This window comes from Drosophila santomea, chromosome 3L (assembly GCF_016746245.2).
Source record: "Drosophila santomea strain STO CAGO 1482 chromosome 3L, Prin_Dsan_1.1, whole genome shotgun sequence".
Taxonomy (NCBI): Eukaryota; Metazoa; Arthropoda; class Insecta; order Diptera; family Drosophilidae; genus Drosophila; species Drosophila santomea.
Window position 1 is genome coordinate 7,773,409 of NC_053018.2, and position 27,697 is coordinate 7,801,105.

Below are 27,697 nucleotides of genomic sequence, written 5' to 3' on the forward strand. Positions count from 1 at the left end.
GCTACTTTGGGGCGCAGTTGTTAACGAAAACGGATTCCGGAAGGCGGACGACCGATACGGATATAAGTGCACCATGTACGGCAAAGGGCAGTCGAGTAGCGAGGAGAGTGGAGAATGGAGGGCATCGAATGACGGCTGAGTGTCCGGCAAAACTGACGATTCGAGGTGGCATCTTCACGTACACATCGCTGATGGGGCCACCATACACACACACACATACACACCCACTTGGACACACAATTTTGTCGCCTCTAAAGAATTTGACGTTTTTTTTTTACGATTTCCACGTTAGTTGGTTCCCCATTTCTCCTGCTACTTGACTATTGATTTTTACTTGGGAATAAATTGGTTTCGTTTGTCTGTTTAGCTATGGCCGCTGTCATTCGTATTGGTATTTCAACAGAATGAGCGAAAATTCAGCACTTCACTCACCCGAAAGTTTTCCTTTGCAATTATTGTGGGAAATTATTTTTCATTTTGCTAGCAAAAGTCAAAAGTCTAGGCGTTCATTCCCCTCCGCCATCAACTGACCATCTCAAATGGCCGGAACTATTGTTATTAATACTGCCAGTGAATGTTTTTCGTTGCGTTGCCCATACCCACATACTTTTTTTCGGTTCTGAGAAAAATTGCACAGCAAATGAAAAGTGAAAAGTAGAAAGTGGAAAGTAAGTAAGGCATTAAAGTTGGATATTCCCATCGCCAGCTGAAGAATGTTAAAGGGAAATTAATTTCCTGCGAATCCCTATAAATATGAATACAACAAAAGGGCTGAATGGCTCCCACTCCGGTCATCATTTTGCTCGCTTCTTCAGTTTTTGCTTAATTGAAATGCTCGCCCGTTCCGGGTTATGCTTTCCCGCGGAGGATAAAAGGAGTCCTGCCAGGTCCTTGCTCTCATATTTTGGCAGCTACGTGACACATGCCGTGACCATGTTCTCACCGAGCTGCAAACAAAGTAATTTTTTTATTTCGCCAGCCGTTGTTTGGCTGCTTAAATATAGACATGGCATGGCCCCCCAATTCCGCCCGTGGCCACTCGCAATCCCGACAAATAGAAAAGGTATCCCTGTGTCTCCCGCAAACGTATTTGCATTGAAACGGTCACAAAAGGGTAGTTCTGTTTGTCTATTCTTGATGTTCGGGCAAAAAAAAAGTGGAGAAGTGGGCCAGACACTGGGCCAAATGCGCTACAGTTGGTTGGGTTATGGCCAAATAAAAGACGCACAGAGAAGCTAATTTTGTGCATAGTTTATACCGACCATAAATCTAAATTGCACGGCAACTGAGCTTGGGGTTATTGGCCCATTTGTTTAATGCCTGAATATACGGACTAAAATTTCCGGGAAAGTGCACCGGGTTATCTGCACCCGCATTACTCAAAGGCTTAACGAATCGAGCCCAACTGATTTTAGATTACAATACGGAAGTTCAAGAGTAAACATAAATACTTGAGTTACTTAGATTTCCACAACAAAAATGTGTAACCTCATCGCTTTAAGATGTATGGAAATATAGGCACGTTTCAATTATTCAAACTTCACAAACCGTTTATGCATATTTTGCTCTTTACGATTCCACTGATGTCTCGCAATTATTTAAAAATTTATTGCTTTTCAGGACAAACATCAGTTCGGAGCCCAACAGGCTTCCGTTTACGACTTGGCACATAAACGACAATCGCCGGGAATAAACAGCAGGATACTCGGGATACGACAGTCACAAACCATTCAGTGTCCTGTATGAATGAGACCCAGACCCCAAAATTAGGTGAACCGGAAAAAAGGAGACACATTTCCACCACGCATTTATAATTAGATTTTCAGCAAAATCAGAAATAAAAGTTTTTGATTACACAGCAGCTTTGTGCTGTTGTCCCCGCAGAAGTTGAAACCCAGCACCAGGAACACCTGAAGCACCTGTGTCACCACCTCAAGTGGTGACCGCAGATCCACAGATATAATGGGTTGACATTAGCATGAGCGTTGTTACGACCCAAAATTGAAGAGCGAATCATAAGCTTTTACAGCATCGTCCTTTGTCCTCTTTGGGTTGCTAAGTTTTATGGCAGTTCACACATCGCATATTAACTCTTCCCGCGTCCCGATCTTTTTAATTAACTACTCATATCCGCCGCTGAGCGTGCCTAATTGATATGAGAGTCCCGCTCCAGAGTTTGCCAGACTTTCCCCAATTTTCCTTCGATTTTCCCACCATTTTCCGCCGCCAAAAAACCATCACGCTTCAATGGCGCTGTGTGCGTGTTAGCCAAGTGTCTTATGAGTCTGTGTGAGTCTACTGCTGCTCCTGCTCCTCTCAATGTAAGTGTCTTAATGAATTTCCATTTCCAGCAGACACTCATTCAATTCCCGGCCATAAAATCGCAGCCAAAAGCAGAAATTAACGTGGCTCATGTCAAATGTTAATGAGCAGCAAACGCACAGTGTTTTCGTTGGCCAATTTGATTTTTATTATTTTATTCATTCTATGTCTTCAGTATCTTTAATTTTGGACCAAACATGCATATTTTATGTCTCTATCTCATTTTAAAGCGTTTTACCACCATTTCTCACTTTCAGCACGTGTGTTAAAATAAAGTCAACAAAGTAAGTCCACAGACTTGTTTTGGCCACAAACAAGTTTAGCCCAATATCTTTACACTTTCCATGTTATTTGAAACAAAGTCTCCCTTGAAGATATTGTTTTCGCTTTCGCCCACGTTGACCTTGGCCTTCAGCTGTGTAGATTGCCACAGAAAGTATCTTTGGTTGCCCAGATTTCGTTTTGTGATCCCAAACAATCAGGAACTTTCGAAAATCCGCTGCTGTCACAGAAACGAAACTATAGATTTTGGGCAACTTTGGAATCACTGTTCACCAAAGGCAATGGCGTTAAATATTCAGTATGAAGTGCGGAGCTTTGCCGCCGCTTCAGCTGAAATAAAATCTATTGTATTGCCCCACTAATTGGTTCTTTCCCAAGCAAATTAGATAGTCCGCAAATAAGTGGAATTAACACCAACCAAAAGCTGGATGTGGTTTAATCGAATGGCTGGGATGATGAACACATCGTGTGTAGACTACTTTGGCAAGCTTAAGATTACTATTCTCAATCCAGATCTAGATCTGCCTGGCGCGAACTTCGCGATCGGCCAGTTCCTCGGGAGTGGGGTGCTCCTGGATGTAACGGATGGACTGCAGGATCTCCTCTGGGATTGGTGGGGGAGTGGGCAGCAAGTTGGACTGTGGGTGGAAGCCGAACTCGTCGGCGGTGTACACCACCTGGACGGGAACGCCCTCGGGGGAGGTGTAGGCGAAGGATCCCTGAGCACTGTGGCCGGCAAGACCCTGCTCCTTGATCTGGATACCGCTAGCCTGCTCGATGTCGTAGGCGTAGGTGCCGTCCGTATCCTGGTTGGCCAGGAACTTGGTGATGACATCATCGTTCAGTGGCGCGGCCAGGGCGCATCCGACAAGGGCGACGACGAGGACCTAATGGTATAGAATAGTCCAGTTAAATCACTAGATCCATGCGGAAGGAATCTGTTATCCACTTATCCACTTACGAGCTTGTACATGTTGCTGCTGCTGGTTTGTTGACCGAGGGGCTAATGCTGTCACTCTGGTCCCCCGATTGACTATTTATAGTGCTCCGATCCGATAGTCAAAGACAAAGCCAGCATGCAGACACAGACTCCGAATATGCAAACAAGTCGGGCATGCAGAGCGACCCATATTTCGCCCAATAAACTGCTTTTGGCCACACGTTTTCAGTCATTAATGCAAGATATGGAGTTCCCATCATGGGATAAAAGCGACTATTGCATACTCTGTAAAGAAGGTGAAGGTTTGATTATTATCCATATTAATTTTCTTCTTTTTTTCACAGAAATATATATGAGTAGATAAAAAATAATTTATACGAGAAACAACGCGATTGTAGAGTTATCCGACTATCCTATACTCATTAATTTCTGCAATATCAAGATAATTTGGAGAAGAAAAAAAAACATTTGTAATTTTTATACCCGTTACTCGTAGAGTAAAAGGGTATACTAGATTCGTTGAAAAGTATGTAACAGGCAGAAGGAAGCGTTTCCGACCATATAAAGTATATATATTCTTGATCAGGATCAGTAGCCGAGTCGATCTGGACATGTCCGTCTGTCCGTCCGTCTGTCTGTCCGTCTGTCCGTCTGTCCGTCTGTCCGTATGAACGTCGAGATCTCAGGAACTACAAAAGCTAGAAAGTTGAGATTGAGTATACAGACTCCAGGGACATAGACGCAGCGCAAGTTTGTCGATTTAGGTTGCCACGCCCACTCTAACGCCCACAAACCGCCCAAAACTGCCACGCCCACATTTTTGAAAAAAGTTTTAATATTTTTTCATTTTTGTATTGGTCTTGTAAATTTCTATCGATTTGCCAAAAAACTTTTGGCCACGCCCACTCTAACGCCCACAAACCGCCAAAAACTGTCCTTCGCTCTTACACTAGCTGAGTAACGGGTATCAGATAGTCGGGGAACTCGACTATAGCGTTCTCTCTTGTTTTTTTTATATATATAAAGTTTTTTTTATAAGTTTAAACCGGGCGTGGCAACATAAGGAAACAAGCTTGCGCTACGTTTATGTCTCTCAAATAATCCAAGTATAATCTTAACTTTCAGCTTATACAGTCCTGAGATCTCGTCGTTCATACGGACGGACAGACGAACGGATGGACAGACTAACTGTCAGACAGATGGACGGACAGACAGACCGACAGACAGACGAACGGACGGACGGACAAACAGACCGACCGACTTACGGACAGACGGACGGACAGACCGACGGACGGACAGACCGACGGACGGACAGACAGACCTGGTTAGGAATATATATATCGGACACGCTTCCTGCTATCTTTTACATAATTTTCTGCACTACGAGATATGTATGTGCAAGAACATAATAAATCAAAACTAAGATAAATTATTGGGTGTTATATTTTTTACTGTACCGAAGAATCTCTTACTATTTATATGCTACTCTGCTGAAAACACCTATAAATACCCTTTAAAACCATGAACTTGGGTGGAGCACTGACACAACCTCAATGCATCAAAATCAAAGTCAAATTTTGCTCTTCGGCACACACCAAAGGTAAAAACCAGCGAGATTATCAACAACAAATACAACTTGTTAATTTATTCAATGATTCAGATTACAACATTTTTTCAGCTCGTGACGCGAATCAACTTGGAATCGAAGGGCCAATGACAATTTGCATAATACAACCTTCCGAGCAGCAAGAAAACCAGAGCGTATTTATTCATTTCTGATTGAACTTGCACCAGTCAGAATTTATATAATATGTATGTACATATATAGATAATGCTAGAACAAGATCGTCAAAATTTTGCTCGCTTCAGTTTTTCCATTGTTTTCGCTATACGGGTCCGTTTTGAGTTATGCTCTCCTGCGGATAAAAAAAGAAGTCCTGGCAGGTCCTTGTCATTTCCCAGGACTCGCTCACATATTTAGGCAGCTACGTGACACATGCCGTGACCATGTTCTCACCGAGCTGCAAACAAAGTAATTTTTTTATTTCGCCAGCCGTTGTTTGGCTGCTTAAATATGGACATGGCGTGGCCCCCCAATTCCGCCCGTGGCCACTCGCAATCCCGACAAATAGAAAAGGTATCCCTGTGTCTCCCGCAAACGTATTTGCATTGAAACGGTCACAAAAGGGTAGTTCTGTTTGTCTATTCCGGTTGTTGGAGCAAAAAAAGTGAAGAAGGCCAAATGCGCTACAGTTGGTTGGGTTATGGCCAAATAAAAGACGCACAGAGAAGCTAATTTTGTGCATAGTTTATACCGACCATAAATCTAAATTGCACGGCAACTGAGCTTAGGGTTATTGGCCCATTTGTTTAATGCCTGAATATACGGGCTAAAATTTCCGGGAAAGTGCACCGGGTTATCTGCACCCGCATTACTCAAAGGCTTAACGAATCGAGCCCAACTGATTTTAGATTACAATACGGAAGTTCAAGAGTAAACATAAATACGTACTTGAGCTACTTAGATTTCCACAACAAAAATGTGTAACCTCATCGCTTTAAGATATATTTAAATATAGACACGTTTCAATTATTCAAACTTCACAAACCGTTTATGCATATTTTGCTCTTTACGATTCCACTGATGTCTCGCAATTATTTAAAAATTTATTGCTTTTCAGGACAAACATCAGTTCGGAGCCCAACAGGCTTCCGTTTACGACTTGGCACATAAACGACAATCGCCGGGAATAAACAGCAGGATACTCGGGATACGACAGTCACAAACCATTCAGTGTCCTGTATGAATGAGACCCAGACCCCAAAATTAGGTGAACCGGAAAAAAGGAGACACATTTCCACCACGCATTTATAATTAGATTTTCAGCAAAATCAGAAATAAAAGTTTTTGATTACACAGCAGCTTTGTGCTGTTGTCCCCGCAGAAGTTGAAACCCAGCACCAGGAACACCTGAAGCACCTGTGTCACCACCTCAAGTGGTGACCGCAGATCCACAGATATAATGGGTTGACATTAGCATGAGCGTTGTTACGACCCAAAATTGAAGAGCGAATCATAAGCTTTTACAGCATCGTCCTTTGTCCTCTTTGGGTTGCTAAGTTTTATGGCAGTTCACACATCGCATATTAACTCTTCCCGCGTCCCGATCTTTTTAATTAACTACTCATATCCGCCGCTGAGCGTGCCTAATTGATATGAGAGTCCCGCTCCAGAGTTTGCCAGACTTTCCCCAATTTTCCTTCGATTTTCCCACCATTTTCCGCCGCCAAAAAACCATCACGCTTCAATGGCGCTGTGTGCGTGTTAGCCAAGTGTCTTATGAGTCTGTGTGAGTCTACTGCTGCTCCTGCTCCTCTCAATGTAAGTGTCTTAATGAATTTCCATTTCCAGCAGACACTCATTCAATTCCCGGCCATAAAATCGCAGCCAAAAGCAGAAATTAACGTGGCTCATGTCAAATGTTAATGAGCAGCAAACGCACAGTGTTTTCGTTGGCCAATTTGATTTTTATTATTTTATTCATTCTATGTCTTCAGTATCTTTAATTTTGGACCAAACATGCATATTTTATGTCTCTATCTCATTTTAAAGCGTTTTACCACCATTTCTCACTTTCAGCACGTGTGTTAAAATAAAGTCAACAAAGTAAGTCCACAGACTTGTTTTCCCCACAAACAAGTTTAGCCCAATATCTTTACACTTTCCATGTTATTTGAAACAAAGTCTCCCTTGAAGATATTGTTTTCGCTTTCGCCCACGTTGACCTTGGCCTTCAGCTGTGTAGATTGCCACAGAAAGTTTCTTTGGTTGCCCAGATTTCGTTTTGTGATCCCAAACAATCAGGAACTTTCGAAAATCCGCTGTAGATTTTGGGCAACTTTGGAATCACTGTTCACCAAAGGCAATGGCGTTAAATATTCAGTATGAAGTGCGGAGCTTTGCCGCCGCTTCAGCTGAAATAAAATCTATTGTATTGCCCCACTAATTGGTTCTTTCCCAAGCAAATTAGATAGTCCGCAAATAAGTGGAATTAACACCAACCAAAAGCTGGATGTGGTTTAATCGAATGGCTGGGATGATGAACACATCGTGTGTAGACTACTTTGGCAAGCTTAAGATTACTATTTTCAATCCAGATCTAGATCTGCCTGGCGCGAACTTCGCGATCGGCCAGTTCCTCGGGAGTGGGGTGCTCCTGGATGTAACGGATGGACTGCAGGATCTCCTCTGGGATTGGTGGGGGAGTGGGCAGCAAGTTGGACTGTGGGTGGAAGCCGAACTCGTCGGCGGTGTACACCACCTGGACGGGAACGCCCTCGGGGGAGGTGTAGGCGAAGGATCCCTGAGCACTGTGGCCGGCAAGACCCTGCTCCTTGATCTGGATACCGCTAGCCTGCTCGATGTCGTAGGCGTAGGTGCCGTCCGTATCCTGGTTGGCCAGGAACTTGGTGATGACATCATCGTTCAGTGGCGCGGCCAGGGCGCATCCGACAAGGGCGACGACGAGGAGCTAATGGTATAGAATAGTCCAGTTAAATCACTAGATCCATGCGGAAGGAATCTGTTATCCACTTATCCACTTACGAGCTTGTACATGTTGCTGCTGCTGGTTTGTTGACCGAGGGGCTAATGCTGTCACTCTGGTCCCCCGATTGACTATTTATAGTGCTCCGATCCGATAGTCAAAGACAAAGCCAGCATGCAGACACAGACTCCGAATATGCAAACAAGTCGGGCATGCAGAGCGACCCATATTTCGCCCAATAAACTGCTTTTGGCCACTCGTTTTCAGTCATTAATGCAAGATGTGGAGTTCCCATCATGGGATACTAGCGACTATTGTATGCTCTGTAATGAAACTGAGGACTGATATTATGATTTCCCTGAATATCATATACCTGCCTAGCATATTACTTAGCTATTGGAAGTGCGCCTTCTTTTACCAGTTAGTTACTTCTCAACGAATTTGGTATACGATTTTGCTACTATTTATATGAATCATTGCAGAAAACACCTGTAAATCCACTCCCAAGCTGAGCTATACCCTTTAAAATCATGAACTTGGGTGGAGCGCTGACACAACCTCATCAAATTCAAAGCCGAATGCTTGCCGAAGAAACACGAACAATGGTAATCGAGATTATCAACAGAAAATACAACTTGTTAATTTAATCAACCCAGCAATGATGATTGAAGTTAATTCATTGAAGGGAATTTGTATAATACAACCTTTCGAGCAGCAGCAAATAGCAGCGTGCATTTATTAATTTCTGATTGAACTTTCCCCAGTCTGAATTCATATATAGATAATTCTGAACGAGATTTCTGCACACTTGTGGGAAAATCTCAAGGGGTTAGCCACTGCGATGATGCATGTGGGCGATGCGATGGCATTGACACAGAGAAAAATATTAGTGTTTAAGCGAAAATTATATATTATTACTTACTACTAATAATAGTGCTTAAAGGTGTGAAGGTATACACATTGCCTACTGACCAGTTGTGATGAGGTGTAAAACTGGTTTCTCACACTTGTAAGCAAATCCATCATTTTTGGCTATCAAAGGGGAATACCCTTCTAATTTTAGCTAAAATAGATATTAATTTTCATATTGCTCACATTGAAGAGGGGACTTCCCCTTAGCCGTTTTTCCTTTTAAATGTTTCTGAAACAGTTTGCCACAGATTTGATTTATTTAGTTGGCATATTTTTTCTCACAGTGCAATGGCTTCGGGCACGGCCATATGCTCTCGTCTTGGCCCAGGCACTCATAGTATAAACAAGCATATTAAATTGTATTTTTCTTTTATTACATTATTATTATCTCTGGCAATAAATGTCAACGTCAGTCGAGCCGCCAACGGACACGGAATGGAGGAGCCCGGCTCACAGGACGAAGGACCTTTGAGCAGCCCGGGAGCATGTTGATGGAAATATATATATACAGTGTGTGTGTGTGTATGTGTGTGGGTGTGCGAGTGGGTGTGCCACCGCGTCCAGATGTAGTTGCTCCGATGTTCTTTCTGCTGTTTGATGGGCACCACCATATGTATATGCTGGATGCCATATATGCTATGATGTTCTGGATGTACTGACTATGCAAACAGACAGGCGAAAACAACATGGGCAGCTGGACGAGATGAAAGCGGATGCAGTAGATGGTGCCGCCTTATACCTTCCTGTCGTAGGGCAGGACCTGACCCACGGACACCACTGGCGACGAGGCAGGTGCGAGCAGTGCTCCGGCTGGCTGCAGATACTGCGCACCCTGCTCCTGACCATGATGGTGGTCATGATGGTGGTCATGATGGTGCTCATACTCGCCATCCTCCTCCGGGTGGTTGCGATTGTACTCCAGCGACTTGAGGATGGCCTCGGGAATGGGATGCGGTGTGGGCAGGTGTTCGCCCTGCGGCTGGAATCCGTTCTCATCGGCCGTGTAGGTCAACTGGATGAGCTGGCCCTCGGGTGTGTAGTACTGCGATGAGCCGCTGGCATAGTAGCCACCCACTCCCTGCTCCTGCTGGGCAATGCCGTTGGACGTCTCGAACTGGTAGTTGTAGCTGCCATCCCCCTGCTTCAGCTCGTTGACAAAGCTCCGGATCTCGGCATGGGCATCCGGGGAATCGGAGGGACGAGCCTGGACTGCGAGCAGGAGCACGGACATGGCCACAAATACAACGACGTTCTGCAATCACATGAATTGTTATTATATCCCATTGGGGAGCTCCTTCTTGTTTTTGACTTACGATCTTCGACATTTTCGCCTGGCTTAGGTTGAGATTTGGTTTATGGTTTATTTGCTGGTTTGACCCTAAGAGCTAAACTGTGTTTGATGGCTCAGTAACCTCGACCCGGCGCTTTTATACCCCAGAAAATCCGAATTGATCTGCCAACGAAAGTGAGGAAAGTGTTGTGTGCAGCCATTAGACCTGATGGTGATGATAATTGTGGTGGTGCAGAAGGGGGGGGAACTGGAACTCATCACATCACATGTGGCAGGTTATTTTGGATTTCACAGCCGAGAGCCAGCAACGGTTGCAAGCGGCAATTAACTCGATTTTTGGTGGCTTCCACAGCTAGTTCCATTAACAAAGTTTCGAGTGAAACAGAAACCGAAACCGAAACCGAAACGGAAACTGAAACAGAAACATAAACCAACCTGGTACTGGCCACCTGGTCGATTGACCCTTCTTCTGCAGCTCCACTTCCCGCGGGTCAAGAGACCGCAGCTCTTCGCTGCCGGCGCTTGAGTAATTAAGTGTTTGTGTTAATTCATTAATTAACCACGACCAGGTTGCGCACCACCAATCGTGGCATATTCGTATGTAAGATGACCACTTTTACGAAATCCGTAATGGATTCACTGTGCCCCAAAGATTTATCAGTGCCTTGTATCCAGTTAAGTGGATGAAATGGCTCGTGCTTCGGGTTTGGTGGTTGTGCTGGACGTGAAATGGTCAATGGATTCTCTCCATCCCACTCACAAATTATTGCTAATTTTTCCCTAGTTTTGGGCAGATGCTAATCAATCAGAATTTGAAAGCGGCCTGGCCATAATTCACATGCAAAATGCACCTGGCTTCGGTTTTCGGGCAACTGGTTCCGCTCATAAATTTCAGTTAACAATTAGGTCATGGGAAATATGGTTTTATGCCGCTACTGCGCTGCTACTGGCCAAAAGCATTAATTTAATCATTTATTCTTAATTTATCGGTTTTATTTCCCTTACCAGTGAGTGTGCAATCACACTTAATAATTGAAATATGAAGTATTTATTAACAGTGACCTTCAGTATTTTATGGTGTAACCTTTTTAAAGCCTTAACTTTAAGGTTCTTAATTTATCAGTTTTATTTAGTTCACCAGTGAGTGTGCTGTTACTTTCAATAATATAATTATGAAGTATTTATTAACAGTGACCATCAGTATTTTATTTTGATAACTTTTTAAAGCCTTAACTTTAAGGATCATCGTGCTTTCCTCTGTTCTATGCAGTTACATGTGTGCTATAATTTAATCTTCACTTTCACAGTCGCCTGTGAAAGTGCATTAAATATACATTTGATGCACTGCCGGCATAAAAAGCCAATATATTTTTGCTTTCATTTTTACTGCGACATTTACATGCATGCACATAAAAATTCTCTCAGTTTTGATAGGTTTACATAAACCAGACTTCTTCTGGGTGCCACGCCTCTCATAATTGAATTCAATTGGGGGGAAACGATGGCAAAGATGCAAATATCAAAGATTATTGCTCAAATTTGTGCAGAGCCATAATAGCTTACGAACTAAATCAATTAGTCGTGCGATGTTATGGCATATTCACGCATTTAAATGAATTGTCAAAAGATGTGAGCCATTCAGACATTCAAACAGCGAAGGGAAACGGACTTGAAACATGCAAATTGAATCAACTTTTTGATTAAAAATCCATCAGCCTTAAATATTCGCCACACCAGAAATGCATGAACAAATGTAGTCCGTTTGGTTGCCAAAAAAAAAATTAATTCAAATGGATGAAAATCCAATTAATTGGGTTATTCAATGAAGCCGTGTGCTGATTTAAATTGAAGCTACAAGTGCCAACTTGCCAAAACAAAAAAAAAAAAAAGAAAAAAAATCCCACCACGAGCCGAATTTCCAAAGCGAATCGAAATGAAAGTTGCAACTACAAGCAATTAGCAGAGCCATTTCGTCTCTATGGACTGAAGGTCGTTGCGCCAAGATTTTCGAAAGTCGTTGACTTTGTTTGCCGGCAATCCATCGATCGATCTGTATTTGTATCACCATATATAAAAAACAAAAAAAATCAAAAATCCCCCAAGGGCCGACCTTCCACGCCCAACGCCAACGCTATTTGCCCCAATACTTTTGGGCGTTAGATGTGGGTTACATCTGCTGGAGAATCGGCTAAAACCTGTACCATCGAATGACTAACCATCGAATGAAACTGCATAAACCTGAACGCTCCATAAAAGTGGCCAGACAGTCTGCAGGCGTCGCGTCGATTTCGTTGACGGTGTTTTAGTTAATTAAAATCACTAAATGTATCAGATGAGTGAATGTGGAGCAGCGGATTGGCCATAAAATTCAAATGTCCATCGACGAGGTGCAGAGAAAGAAAATGGGCGCACTTCTTATATAACATGATGTTAAATACGTTTAAATGACCATTAATTTATTTGAAATATATATAGTACACAAATAACAATATTATTAGGTAAATAATAGTAACTAAGGAAGAGAAGCCCTTATATTTTCTATGCTCTTTGTCTAACTTAGCTTCAACGCTTCTTGAACGCGTGATATTATTAAGATATTATTTATTTAGAATAAAATTCTCTCACAGTGCAGATGCGGCACTGCTCGTTAAGTAAACATTCAAAGACATGCCCAAACTAGGGCTAAAACACTGCGCCCAAGCGACCTTGGATGGGACCAGTCTGAAATGGACTGGAGAAGTGGCCGCCACCGAATGTGGGTCAATTGAGTTGGAGCAGGTGAGCGTGAGGAACTGGCCAAGGAGTCGCTGCACTAAAGCAAGTCCCCTTTTTTTCACATTTTTGTATATTTTCCGCTGGTGCTCCTTGTCTCAGCTTAATGCGCGCGAAGATGGATTGATGCCCTAATGGATGGATGGGGATTTGGGGGAGGAGGAGGAGCAACAGCAGGAGGAGTAGGAGGAGCAGAAGGAGTAGGAGGAGCAGAAGGAGTAGAAGGAGGTGGAGCAACAGCAATGACAAAACATTAAGGGGCAGGATGGTTAAGTACAGCGGAAGCGGCTTAAGGCAACCGGCAATGGCACAGAGGAAACTCCAACGAATCGTAACAACTTTTGCTTTTCATTTAAAGCCGCCCAAGCGTCGAGCACCGGACAATTGTGTTGGCCAAAAAAAAATACGCACATATATATATGTGTGTATAAAGGAACGTACAGCAAAAAAAATAAATGCCCAATTGCCGGACAGCCGGTTTGGGGCATAAAAGCCGAAAGTAACACCAAAAAGGCCAGCAAAACAGAGGGCAGATAATGCTGCTCCTTCTGTTGCTGCTGATGCTACTGCCTCCATGCGACATCGCCCCGCATCACATTCACTTTTCTCCCCAACTCGGAGTCAGATTCATTTCGAGCAGCAGACGCAGGTCTGGTCTGGTGTGGTGTAGTCCGGACTGGCCAGCCAAGCCGTTCAATCCATGTACTTATAAAAGGCCAACACAAATCTTGCAGGGGAAACAGCGTGTGCCCTTCTTGTTGCCGCCAGTCAATGCCTTTTGGCCACTTTAGCGATGGCAGACTGACACCTTTAATATGGCCCAAAAATCAGGCGGCAAGTTTGTTAGTGGAAATATATATTTTTTAAAAATAGAATTGGCAAGCTAGAGATCTAGCTGATTTGAAATTAAAGGTTTTGTATTTTAGAATTTTAATATAATTAATAATTAATATATAATATATAATATATAATATATATAATATATAATATATAATTAATATATAATATAATAATATAATTAATATAATATAATAATATTAATTAATATAATTTTAGAAATATCTAGACTATATTCAAATATAAAATATTTACGAAATTCCTGAACTTGCATAATAAGCAATAAAATAAAAAATAAATAAAAAAAACAGCTTTCAAATTTAAAGTTTAATATTAGTTTATTTACTTATGTAGCACCAATGTATGTTGTTTAATAGCCTTTTTTCCTTTCCCATACCTAGTCTAATTTGCTGTATAAAAGCTTAAAGTGATCAGACTTTCCGCTTGAAATGAAGCTAGAGCTCCAATTTTCCCCCACTGAAGCTTCGTACTTTCCGTGAGTCACGTCACCGTCATCGCCATCGCCGCTCATCGCAAGTTTTCTTATCAAAACTTAATACAAACTTGCCCGCTCCGCTGTCGATAAGCTTTCGTACTTTCGGACAGTCTGCCAATATTGGTGGCAAGGTCGTTCGTCTGCCTTGCTGCAAAGCTGAGGTTGCTTGCCACTTCCTTTTGGGTTTTTCGGCTTTTCCATTTTTGGACGCGCTTGGTGATTTTGTAATAAATGAATGCGTTGACCCAGCATGTGAGGTTCTTAATCGATTTCGCTGTTACTGCGAACGATTTATTATAAAGTCTCGCATATGATTTGGGACTAGGCGCAACATTTATAAATGATCCTGCCGCAAAAAGCCAGGCGCTTTAAAATAATTTGCGAATTCGTGGGTAAGGCAGTTTATAAAGAAATAAGGCGATGGGGCAACTATAAATTGCGCTAACCAAACAACTTGCGGAGGTGTTAATGAAAAATTAACCCCTCGCCGCAGACCTAAGAATTGATTAACCGGCTGCCAACAAGTTGAACAAAAAGGAGCATAAAGTTTATGGCCAACAAAAAACTATCTCACACGAATACCACTAAGATAGTAAAGCACTAAAATCACCGAAAAGTCTCCAGCGGAGTCTTTAAGTGCCAGTGTGTGTGTACTTTTCGTATCTGTGAGAGGGGCAGTTGGCAGTTCAGGTTCAATGCTGCAAATTATACGCGTTTTTCGGCGACTGCGACTGCGAGTGCCCGGCCCAAAATGATTGGCGTGCCAAAATGCTATAAATGCGAAGCGGGGCCAATTCGGTCATATTCATTCTCGTTGCGAGTTCACAGTGACAACAAGTCCAACCCAATCCACATCAAAATGAACAAATTCGTGAGTTCAGGATTTTCGATTTAGGAGGCAAACTCTTTCAACTAGCATTATCCTTATCCCACAGTTCGTCCTTGCCGTTGCCGCCCTGGCCGTGTCCTGTGTCCAGGCCGACTCCTTCGATGCCCGTGCCGAGACTCGCGAGTACAAGAGCGACCTGAAGGAGGATGGCAGCTATGCGTATCAGTACCAGACGTCCAATGGCATCGCTGGCCAGGAATCGGGTGTGGGCGGTTACTATGCCAGTGGCTCGAACGCCTACTATGCGCCCGATGGTCAGCTCATCCAGTTGACCTACACCGCCGACGGCAATGGCTACCACCCAGCTGGCGCCCATCTGCCCACGCCGCCTCCAATCCCAGCGGCCATCCTGAAGTCACTGGAGTACATCCGCACCCATCCCCAGCAGGAGAGTCGCCAGGGTCAAGGACGATTCTAGACCAAGTGGGCGTGCCGGCACCACCACATCACATGTTGAGCGTTGTTCCAGCTAGTTTTAAGTCATTTGAAAATAAACCTTGTTTGAGCCATCAAACATTTCCATAAACAAGTCGAGACTCTTGTCGAATTTGGGTGGAGATAGCGTTTGTAAGTAGTGCACAGATTTGCTAATGGGATTTTTCACAATCGTGATTTAACATTCGCAAGCCGTTGTAAACACAAACAAATTATATTAAAGTCTTGCATAAAGGCTTGCATACTCGAAAGTCTTGCACTTATCATTACCCTTACTATTACTATTTCCTCATAATCATGAAGCAAATTAATTTGAATTAATCAGGAGGGAAATATAATAAGTTGAAGTTACTTACATAAGAGATTGCAGTTAGTATTTCATAAAAAAACACTTTAAAGACGTTTTTTGAAGCATGAGCTAATATAAAAAGCATTTTAAATTCAAATTTTTTGGCGCCAATCATTCGTTGGGTTAAATACAGGGCTCATAAGTCGCTCATCACTTTGCAGTCAATACTCATTGCCATTCACAGTGAAACGCTTAGGATTAAAAGATATCGATAGCTATCTAAATACACAACGCTTGGCGCACCTTTTAAAATATGATGGATCAAAGTAAACCGAAACATACTGACATTACTCTTAATAAACTTAACTATTATCTAACAAGTATTTAGTACTGATGGTAGCATCGTAAAGTCTAAAACTTCTGTCTTTTAGTACTAACGAAAGAAATTAAAATTATTAACAATTTGTATAAATATTTGTTTAGTTTAATTTAATGTATGTATTAATTTAATATTTGTAAACAAAATAAGCAATCGAAACATACCATATATTTACATATATAATAAGAAATAACATAATACTTACAGCAAAGCATATAAAATGTATTCAGCTAATTTAAGCTACTATGTGCTCTTTATATTAATAATAGTAAAAAACAAAACATATATGTAGTTTAAATAATAATATATTAAAGTTCCTATTAAAAGCACTAACGGATATTTTAAAATACAAAAATGCTCACCAGTTGCTCTCTGTTATTTGGAACTGGCTCGCGAACCGGTTAGCAGCGCATGTTATTTGCGTTACAGCTGTTAACCGTTAACTGTCAATGTTAACAGTAAAATTCGTATTTTCACATAAAAATCTTTGTAATTGCGCTCAGACAGGCTTTGTTTGTTTGGTGTGTTTAAAATCTTCAGTTCATATTGAACAATTTTTTATGCTCTTGAAAAAGAATGCTTAATGCTGATGATGAAAATCGGTTTACTAATTTTTTTTATTATTGCTCACATCATTTTGAAAACCATGGTTTTGAGAAAATGCCGTTTAAAGTTTGCTGTAAGCATTTCTTCCACAATTTCGGGAATTAGCTTTAGAAACTTGGACACAATATACCTATCGATAAAACAAACAAAAACAATCGATTTTAAATGAGCGCGCGCAATCGGCGATCGGTAGAAGATGAAGCCGCGCAAGCTCGCCGTCACTTCAGTCACTCGCGATCACTCGAACGAATCGGTTATCCGGTATTTGGCATCCGGCAGCAGGTGTGAGATGTTAGGTGTTCCTTCGTGGTGTTTAGTGTTGTTCGGTGTTGTTTCGCGTTGTTTTCAGTTGCTTTGAGCCGAGAACTCCGCTCAGCGGCGAATTGCAAATGCAAATGCAAAGTGCATGTGCAGCCATCACCTAATATTTTGTTTTGGTTTTCGATTTTTGTATTTGAATTTGAGTTTGAGTTTGAGAATTGAATTTGAATTTGAGTTTGGCTTTAGTGCGAGTTCTGTGCTGCGTTTTCAATAAACGCGTTTGCTTGTTGGCGCTTTCGGCTGCGTGGGCGCCAATTTCATGTGGCTGTGTGTCGCGCGTGTGCATTAGCTAATGTGTTTGTATTGCTAATTAAAACGGCAGCAGCAACAACAACAGCAATCGCCAAGTGGCAAGAACCAGCAACAACAACAACAACAACAACAGCAACAAGAACCCCTCAATAAAAGCGAAACAAAGTGCATTCGATAAGTACGATAAACGCAATTCCCCAACCGAACTTGATTTGGATCGACAGTCGGCAGGTGTTTTTCCCCCGCCGCATTGCCGCATTTTCCGTGGTGAGTTTTCCGATCACTGGCCTATTAAGTCGCCCTCTCTTGTGTTTACCCGCTAGTCGCGGTCAGCTGTGATAATATTTACTACCAATCGCCCCCAACAACATTTTCCCCCAATGCCGCGTAGAATGCAGCGATCGCCACAAAACTAGATCAATTACGCGGAACCATAACGCTGATAAGACTGGCGCCTTAAACAAATGATTGTAATAATGAGTTCCCCCGTTACGTCTTCTAGATATTTTTAAATGCATTACAAAAATATATAAAAAAAAAAACAACGAACAAGCACAATTATTGCATTATAATGGTTAGTTAAGGATATTTATTTATTTAAGGATATTTAAAGATAATGCTTTATTCAAACTATGGGAAGACTTTCCTCAACTGAGTTACTTATAAAATAAATATACAAAATTTTTAGCCGTCGTCCAATGAATTCTCTTGCTAACTCCAATTTAACTTATTTCTTTAACTGGCTATCTACCTATAGCGCGTTACCTTTAGCGAGTTTCGTCTGTAATTACAATCACCCCACTTGCATGACGAAAATCGGTGGTAATCGCCAGACAAATAAACAATTAATTAACGCGAGCATAATGCGGCAATAACGATTGCGTTGCTCTTTGAAAATCCGAATATCTTTAGCCACCAAAAAGGCAGGTTTTTTGGTGCCATTTCGATGCCCCGCGGAATTAGAAGCCGTGTTCAGATCTTTGCCGATACGAATCGGATTCGCATATTTTTATGAAGGAGCCCAGGGCGGCAAAAAAAAACTAAAGAACAAGAACAAGAATATGAGCAAGTGGGGCGGCTACCTGCCTTTTGGATTCCGAGAAGTGTTTTCGGTCATGATATGGCCAATATGGTTAATATATCCAAGTCGAGGCAGGTTCCACCCCTCGAGGCCAAAGAAATCTCTTCAAAGCGCGGCGGCTTAATTCAAATTGATTTCATTTTTCGATTTTGCGATTCGTTCTCTCCCCACCCCGCGTTTCGTTTTTTTTGGCAAACAATTTGAAGTGTCAATTTGTGTTTATAAAACTAAAATTATTTATCAAGCCCAGGCCATCGCATGTGGGCAGCGCAAACAGTTAAAAGAAGAAAAAAGCCAAGCACGCATTTAAGTTAGCAAAGTGCAGAGAGAGAAAAATCCGTTTTTCAGTAAAATATACATTTTAAATTGTTATTTTATGGACAAACCAATTACAATGCTCATTGTGGATGGTTCAAAAAGTTTCTAAGATTTTTAATCCAATTTCTATGAAGACCTGTGCCCATTTTCCTGTGCAGATATTAGTCTTTTAGTAAAATATACATTTCTAATTGATATTTTAGGGCCAAAGCAATTACAATATTTATTGTATTTGGTTCGAAATGTTTCTAAGATTTTTAATCAAATTTCTATGAAGACCTGTTCCCATTTTCCTGTGCATATATAGCAGATATACAATATCGCGAGTAGCACTGCTGCCTGGCTGCAAAGTCAATTGCCAAATATGGCGGACTTGTTTGTGTGTGGTTTAATGTCACACTCACACAGTTACAAACTCACACACTCAGGCACTCACACCATCGCAGAGATAAGTATAACTCTCTGGCTGTCAATAGCTAAGCTTTGAAAAAGGAAATTCAACTACTTGTTTCACCAAAAAACTCACTGAAATAGTCACCCAGCACTCAGTACTAGCGCTTCGCTAGCTGACTTTCCTTTGTCTCTCGTCTTTCGACTGTCGTCAATAAACATTGAAATTAGCATGCGTCCAACTGAATTTATTCCATAATTGTTATCTAAGCTGCGAGGGCCTAAAAAGGCAGCCAGATCGACGGATGAGTGTGCCAAATCAGCCAAAAACAGATTACAAAGGCCTCAGCTGGGCTCAAAGCCTGGCTTTAACTGGAAATTCTCTGTGACTAATTGGCTTGGGGAGCTTGACTAATTGCATCGCGATCGCTGGAAAGGCAGTTGGCCAATAATTAACTCGATGCCAAGCGAATTCCGCAATAGATTTTATTTGCGCAGGGCTTCTGTTTTTATGGTTAACTGATTTATAATCTGCTTCCGATTTAATCTGAAGCGAAGTGATCTTAACAGATTAACAGCAATTAGATAGGGTTTTTTAAACTGTCTGCTATATTATATATTTGATGTATTCATAACCTAAATATTCAGCTTTTTATTGCTACTAATCTTGATAAATTTGATCGCTTCATCGAACTTTTATCTCTTTTCACCTTCGAAATTTCGTTGCTTGCATATTTAGCTAATCAAAAAGGGACACCTATTTTTTAATATTCATTTAAACAATTCCTTGACACTCTTTCGTGGGTATAAAGTGTGGAAAGTGTGTATGTTCATCCCTATTTCCTATATTTATGTAAAAAACAATACATTACTGTGCAATTGGATGTACTTGAGCTGTGCTGAAGCATATTTATTAGATACTTCCCATCTAATTAACACATTTTATTCAATTCTGTGGGCTTCCAGTGCGAAGGGCATTGGGTATACTTAACCACTTCCACCTTATGCAACATCGCTTCGTTTCTTTGCGTCAGCGAGCCAAATGGAGAATACTAATAAATTAATAAAAATCGCGGCTCCCTCGCGTAACGCGGCTGGCCAACCTACGATCAGCAGCCAGCAACGTTCTTTGCATTGACGACAGCTGCTGCTGCCGCTTAGAAACCAAACAAAAACAGCAACAAAAAATAGTTAAATACAAATGATAGAAAACAAAATAAGGTATAAACAACAACGGCGATTGCAGCCAACACCGCGGCAGTTGTCGCAGTGGCAGCCGCTTATTTAATATGCAAATGAGCGCATAAAGGCAATTCATTGCAGCAGGGAGAGCGAAGCCAAGATATTTGCTAAACAATAAGTAAAGTAAGTAGAATATGTAAAATGGCAGCGAAATGCGAGAATAATAATTGTTATGCAGCAGCTGACGGGAGGATGCGCAGTTGTCACTTGGCAACTGCCATTTTATTCTTTGCACTTTTTGCCGCCTTTCATTCATCATATTCATTATAAGTTTAAGCCAAAAGCCAACTGCCCACGCAAGCCAGTGATTTGATGTGGCAATAAGCGATAATTATGCGAGCACAACGCGGCGTATGAGTAATTTGCGTTTGCAATTAGAAACAGGCGCCGACGTCGACGTGCTGAAATGTTCAAACTGCAAGTATTAATCTGAAAAGAACACAGAACACAGAATACAGCATGCAGCATTGAGCATTCAAAAACGCTGCTGCAAAACCACAAAAAGTAATAACAAATGCGGCCAGGCAGCCAAGAACGAAGAACAGGAAAAATCAAAAAAAAAAAAAAAAAGAACACACAACTGAAAAACCGATGAAGAAAAGAATCCAAGCGACTTGACAAATGCTGTGGGTGTTTCGTGTTGTTGTGAGCCCACGTTTAAAATTAATAATAAAGTACACACTCAGTACACACACAGTACTACGAAAGAGTTGAATATTGAATGAAAAAAAGCCATACGAATTTGAGTGAAGCTGCTGGTTATTTTATTTCGTGTGCCTGGCATACAAAAGCAGCAACAAACAATAAACTTAAATATGTAATAACTTTTAAACGCTGTTGCGTACATCGCATGAAAGTCGAGGGCGGGGGTGTTGCTCCTCCGGTTAATGTGCTCATCAAATAGCCATAAATCAGCCCATTTAAAGCTCCCTGAAAGTCATTTTCGAATCTTGTAAATGATAGTTTTTCTTTTTTTTTTTGTAGGATTCTTAATGCAGGAAGTCGAGAGTTGAGACGACAGTCAGACACTCCACTTAAGTTTCAACCTTTGGGTTGGCCCAAAATTTGAATAAAAAAGAAATCGCAACAAAGCCAAATTCGCCATGCTTCAGTTGCGTTCCCTATTTGGAAGTTCTCGCCTGTCCGTCCGTCCATTCAGCGCTATAAGAAATCAAAGCCAACATGGCGTATGCGTAATGCGAAAGCCCAAAGACCAAAGACCCAAAGACCACTGAATAGTGTGACTACTACTGCCTGCTGACTGACCCATCCGAAAGGCAACCCACACACAATCCAGTGAAATATACGAGCCACAAAGGCGGATAGGAAATAACTAACCAGGTCCAAGTTGGCCGACAAAAACAATACTGATTACAAGTTGCAAGCCGCTAATGCTGTTTTTGTTGTTGTTGCTGCTGCTGCTGTTGTTGCTCATTGTTGTCCATTTAAGCCTTGCCAATTTTGGCAACTTGTCGACCACTTGGCGCTGGAAGATCGCTTCAGCGATGAGAGCTCCCAGCTTTCAGTTTTCAGCTTTCAGCTTTGAGTTTTCAAGCTTGCAGCTATCGACGCGACCGCCCATACAATTTATTTCCCATATTAATTTATCATTTATAAACGATTATTGTTATATAAATTAAATTGCGCGCCCAAAACAAATTAAACTAATAATAGGAAGCGTTTTTCACGCTTTGAAACGCTTAATGCCATTGCTGGAATCGCCCATCACACCGCTCGCTGTGTAATTATTGACTTAGTCTTTGACTTTGTGGGAAGCCGACGAACATCGTTGGCTAATTCGTAGAATCTATATGGAAATATATGTCGCAGTTCTCAGAATTATACAATTTCTGGAACCCATTGACGTTTTTTAGCGGTTGAATAGCTGCACTGCAATTCCTAGAAGGTAACAAAGTAGCAAGAAGGGAATGAGAATTGTGCGAGAAACTTTGATTTCAACTCTAGCCCTATTAATAAGCTATTATTAAACATACTCTGTAAATAATAATAATTATCCTATACATATATAAATGTATATATTGGAAGATAGACGATGGCTTGGCACTTCCGCCCCCCGATTAGCTGACCCAGTTTGCTTTTTGGGCCACTTCACTCCACTCCACTTTCTAGATAGCCAATATCCATTAGCCAAGTTTTTGCCATTTATCTGAAAACAATTTGCAGGGCGGCTTTGGCCAAATTTGGCGGCTGATTTGGCAAAGCCGATTACCTTGGCCCGACTTGTCAGCAGGTGAAATTTGTATACGCCCGCCTAATTTGTTTGCTTGCCATTTTTTCATTTTACTTTTATTATTATGCATAACTTAATCACAACCAGCGATCTTGGAAATTTGCATTCTTCACAAGAATCGAAGACAGCAGCAACATACATATATACGTAAAAATGCGCAGACAAATAATGCATCAATAAAATGTCAAGCGAACAACGACGAAGGTTGAGCAAACAATTGAGGAATGGCGTTAAAAATCATTATTTAATGTTATTACCCTCCCGCACAAGTAAACAAATAAAACATTAGTGCAAAGAACATTGTGAATCACGCGGGGTCTCGAAAATATTTGATGTCACGGTCGAAATTTGGATGCCTTATGGATGGCTAATATCAATCAAACCGATGGAAACGTACTACTTGTTTGTTCAACAAACGATCAGGCCTTATTTGAGCGCCAATTATCGGCTAATAAAGCCTCGTTTAGAGCTCCACCAGTTGCATAATACTACACTTCTCAGTGGCATCAATGGGCATAAAGGGTGTATCCCCGCATTGCTAATTCAGCTCATTTATTTGTGCCTACTTCTGAAGTTTTATTACCCTCGCGACCGCGACCGCGAGCATAAATATTTATTTGATGGCGAACGACATGTGGCAGATTGGCTTTTGTGTGAGATTTTTATTTTGCCCAAGGTCGCTGCTTATTCTGGGAACATCTGCAGTTGCGGACTCTTATTAAATTTTCGCTAATTTACGAGCATCAGTCGATCGAAAGCGGAAATTCTCGGCTAATCGGCAAGATACATATATGTATATACATATGTACAATATGCATAAGTTAGAGTGACTGGCTTACAAAATAAACAGCTCTCGAACGTTTTCTAATCCCTCTGTCTCGGGACAAGTGCCGCCCTGTGCTTTTTATTTTATTTTCTAATTTTTCTACTTTTTATTGGGTATTTTTGTAAAGTGTTTGCGACGGCGCCTTTGGGTTTGTTTTGTCTGAGCTGCGGTTGCCGTTTTGCGGAGTTGCGGTTTTTTAACAGCCAACTGCCGCCTCGAAAAAATTCTATTAAGGCCCCAAAATCTGCTATTGATTTGCATCTATATACGAGCGAGTGGATTGCGGATTGCCGATGGCCTGGCTCTTGAGTTTGAGTTTGTGTTTGGCATTTGCGGCAACTGGAACTTGTTTCACCTACATTGTTTTACGTTTCCGCAGCTGCGTGTGCGGCTAAAAGTATCTTTGTATCTTTGTATCTCTATCTCAGCCAGTCTGTTCTTTCTGCGCTCTGCACAGAGAATAATATCTTTATACACTCAGCGAATTTGCGCGCGACACCAAAGTGGCTTGTATGTAACAGACCATCGGTCCAAGGTTCAGCGCCAGAAACCCATTTGAACTTTGCTACCAAAATGCGAAAATCCAGAGATTTCACACCTATTATTTTGTGGGCCCATCAAAAACACTGCCGCAGCCAATTACAAACCGATCAATCACATCGATCGTCCCCAAATGGGGCGGACCTTAGACCCCAAACCGATTGTCTGAGTATAACTGTAACTGCAAAATTACAATAATTTATGCATTACAATAACTCAAATAATAACAACACATGGTCATTGGTGCTAATAAAGTGCTCTGCGCTTGAAAAAGTGCGTAATCCAAGTTTTGTTTTTTTTTTTTTTGCCATAAAACGGCGAGTGGCAGACAAAGCCAATGCCAAAGCTGCGCTCACTGGGATAAGTCTTTGTGGGTAAAGCAGCAAAAACTCAGACGGCAGCGACTCATAAATTCATTTGTTTTCATTAAGCAACTGCCTTTTTTTTTGGTGGGCAGAAGGGGTATGCCGTGCCGTATACCTATAGGCCTCAGACAGGAAGGAAACAAGCCATCGAAACGTGAATGCTCTTCAAATCGTGGGTGCGTATAATTTTTGCACCACTTTAAATGCTGTCCATTCGTCTGTCGATTTGTTTACTTTGGGCAATTGCGTGGCTGTGAACATGTGAATAACACCGAATTAAGACTTCATTTTTGTGCATAAACAATGGGGGCAGGAAATAATTGTGATAAGTGCCTGCTTTACTTTAATCCACTGATTATTAAATTCTTCCTGAAATCGTATAATAAAAAACACAGCTAAATAACTGGCATATAGATTTTTCATATCTATTTTTTTTATTTTATTTATTTATATTTTATCTATTTATTTTTCATTTTATATGTGATGTACATGTTTCCCATGTAAGTCTTCAGTTTATTTCTATTAAAGTGTCCAGCGAAAAGTGTTAGCTAGGAATTTATAGGTCAGCTACTTAAAAGGAGTTGGTGTGGACATACCCATCTTATGCCAGTACTTATCCAGAAACAGAATTTGCCAATGCCAAACACGTACGCGGATGTCCGTGCTCAATACCCATCCCAAATCCATATCCAATCCCGGTTCCCATACGGCGGCGATAATCGTCGATAGCCGAACTCCCCCAAAAAGTAATTAAGCACGCTGAATGGGCGTGCAATGGACTTTAGTTTTTTTGATTTTGGTTTTTGGGTGGGGAGATGTGTTGTAAATCTGGGGAGATAGGGAAATATGCCCTAGCCTGGGGGCCTGAGAGCGAGTTTTATGGCGCCTATCAGCGCAGCCATCGATCGTATGTGCTTTGTCAAATTGAAATTATGCACAGCTCAGATGGCTGAGACAGCTGATCTTCAGCCAGACAGATGGAGGATCACGGGCTTATGTAATTGGAAATGCGCCTGCCTGGGGATCTTTGAGTGGTTTAAGATTCAATTGGGATGCAATCGGATTGGTTTTGAGATGGAAATTGGGAGCGAAGCCGTCAAACGAACGCTGACAATTGCAGACAGCTAATAACTTGGACGGGCAATGAGCGATGAGAAATGAGAAATGGCAAATTGCACTGATCAACGATCACCGATCCCCAGATCGCCGATCTCCTGCTTTTCGCTCCATTAGAGATCCATCCACCACTTCCTCGAGAGCCGGGGATGCCCGCTAGTCATGTAACAGCTTAAAAATAATTTGCACAAATAAATCAAAGTCATAAAGAGCACAGAGCTCAGAGGAGCGAAGATCAGCCAGCGATCGCCAGCAGTCTACAACTGCAAACTGCCAACAATCCAAACTCCACAATCCATACTCCATACTCCATACTCCATGGCAATCGAATCCAATGGCAAACATGTTGCAATGCTTAATGTGGCTGATTTTTGCTTTGGCATCGCATAAAAGAATTTAATGAAATTTAATGAAAAGCTACACGATCGCAGACACGACCGCTACATTTGCACTTTGTTGCAATCGCCGTCTGCCGTCTGCTGTGAATATGAATTTGTCTCTAGGACATTTTCACAATTAATTGAATTATCGTCGTGAATGGCAAAGGCATCCAAAGATCGATTGGGGTGCAATCAAATGCGATTCGATTCGATCCGATCCAATACGATACGATACGATCCGTGTGATCGACAGACATGTGTGCGGGGCATGTGTATATCTGTACTTTTTTATGGCATTTTCGGTTGCAACTGCAACGTTGCAAACAGAATGTGGCATTAGCATGGCAGGGCGATCGTTTGGGGTGTGGCCGTTGCAATTGCGAATCACTTGCCACAGACAACCACAAGTTTGGTTAGAGCCAACCCGACAAGCTATTAAAATCAGCCACGCTCCATTAGAGCCACAAAATGCCGACGGTGCTGGGGCAGCGCTGTCAGCGTCATTTACGCCTAATTAAACAAATTATTGCATGTTTTGATGCTCTGAGCATCTGAGCTGCTGCAAGTGGCTGTGCAAATTGCGTTTGATTCGAATCGCGCATACGCCGTGTGGCCCATGCCACGAAATCTCACAATGAAATCTTAATTGCGAGACAATGGCAATGGTCGTAAGCTAAAGCGTTTACCATTTTATAAATAGCCCAAAGCGAGCGCAAAACCATGCCAACAAGAAGACAATGCAACAAAATAGTTAAGTTAATGCTGGCTAATATCAGGTTACAATTCAGTTACAAGTTCACGCGGCAACAATGAGGTGCAAATTGTGGGGAATTCAACACGAACTGTGAATGCACTTATGATTTTGATTATCATTATATTACACATTAAAATACAAATTTAAAGTATTGAAAAGAAGTGAACCTTTAATGCGAACATAATAAATAAATTTCACTGGCTTGTTTATATCTCTAAAATTTTCTGGTATAGGCCAGTGTCCTTCAAGGTTTTGTTTTTCACTATTTCTTAAATTTTAAATTTTTTAAAATATTTTAAACATTTTTCTTGGAGTATTGCTGCATTTGGCACAACTTTTCCGCCAGTGTCGAAAACAACAAAGCCAAACCAGCGGCGCTGTGGGCGATGCGGCTGCCTGGAGATCAGTGGATGTATCTCACTTGCACAGAGCTGCCCCCCTCATGAGCTGCCCAATCTGTCTCGGTTTGTGGCCCCAAAAAAAAAGGAGGGGAAAATGGAAAAAACACAGCAACGACCGCCAAACATTGACCAACAAATTCGCCAGTCACGTGGTGTGGCCTGTGCCGCCAAAGAAATGGGAGCAATGCGCATGGTTTTATATTTACGATTATGTATTTATTTTGATGTCCAATGCAATGTAGTTCAAGTTCGAGTTGGCGCTGTGATGAGGATCGCTGCGATTGTTGTGGATCGTGGATTGGGGATTGGAGATCGCGGATTGGGGATTGTGAACTGGGGATTGAGGATTATGGACTGGAGATCGGGGAATTGCGCAAGTGCACCGACTGCTGCCTTAAAGGTGAAAAGTAGCAAAGCACCTGGGCTGGCCTTTAATCTCCGCGTGGTTAGGTATACGACTCTA

The 27,697-nt window shown here is 41.7% G+C and overlaps 5 protein-coding genes across 7 annotated transcripts in view; 2 read left to right on the forward strand and 3 right to left on the reverse strand.

Annotated features, from left to right (window-relative positions):
- Nucleotides 1-3,059: 3,059 nt before the first annotated feature.
- On the reverse strand, nt 3,060-3,577 carry LOC120447679 (pupal cuticle protein Edg-78E-like). Its single transcript, XM_039629206.1, has 2 exons — nt 3,566-3,577; nt 3,060-3,491 (listed from the first exon to the last, which is right to left on the reverse strand). The coding sequence occupies exons 1-2, from the start codon at nt 3,575-3,577 to the stop codon at nt 3,120-3,122; spliced, it is 384 nt and encodes a 127-aa protein (XP_039485140.1). The 3' UTR covers nt 3,060-3,119.
- Nucleotides 3,578-7,619: 4,042 nt separating this feature from the next.
- LOC120448900 (pupal cuticle protein Edg-78E-like) lies at nt 7,620-9,073 on the reverse strand. 3 transcript variants are annotated; one of them, XM_039631120.1, is made up of 3 exons: nt 9,014-9,073; nt 8,151-8,425; nt 7,620-8,076 (listed from the first exon to the last, which is right to left on the reverse strand). In XM_039631120.1, exons 2-3 carry the CDS (start codon nt 8,160-8,162, stop codon nt 7,705-7,707), a joined length of 384 nt encoding a protein of 127 aa, XP_039487054.1. In that variant the 5' UTR covers nt 8,163-8,425; nt 9,014-9,073; the 3' UTR covers nt 7,620-7,704. The 3 variants fall into 3 exon arrangements, with proteins under 3 accessions (XP_039487054.1, XP_039487056.1, XP_039487055.1); XM_039631122.2 differs by lacking the exon at nt 9,014-9,073 and adding an exon at nt 8,796-8,937; XM_039631121.2 differs by lacking the exon at nt 9,014-9,073 and adding an exon at nt 8,481-8,781.
- Nucleotides 9,074-9,736: 663 nt separating this feature from the next.
- LOC120448760 (pupal cuticle protein Edg-78E) lies at nt 9,737-16,775 on the reverse strand. Its single transcript, XM_039630945.1, has 3 exons — nt 16,754-16,775; nt 10,317-10,456; nt 9,737-10,255 (listed from the first exon to the last, which is right to left on the reverse strand). Exons 2-3 carry the CDS (start codon nt 10,326-10,328, stop codon nt 9,737-9,739), a joined length of 531 nt encoding a protein of 176 aa, XP_039486879.1. The 5' UTR covers nt 10,329-10,456; nt 16,754-16,775.
- LOC120448761 (pupal cuticle protein Edg-78E) lies at nt 15,222-15,744 on the forward strand. Its single transcript, XM_039630946.1, has 2 exons — nt 15,222-15,270; nt 15,335-15,744. The coding sequence occupies exons 1-2, from the start codon at nt 15,259-15,261 to the stop codon at nt 15,704-15,706; spliced, it is 384 nt and encodes a 127-aa protein (XP_039486880.1). The 5' UTR covers nt 15,222-15,258; the 3' UTR covers nt 15,707-15,744.
- Nucleotides 16,776-17,235: 460 nt separating the features above from the next.
- Nucleotides 17,236-27,697, forward strand: part of LOC120447759 (formin-J) — a 31,806-nt gene continuing 21,344 nt past the window's right edge. The window contains exon 1 of the mRNA XM_039629304.1: nt 17,236-17,837. The gene's annotated coding sequence lies outside the window, so the exon portion shown is untranslated. The remainder of the gene's footprint in view (nt 17,838-27,697) is intronic.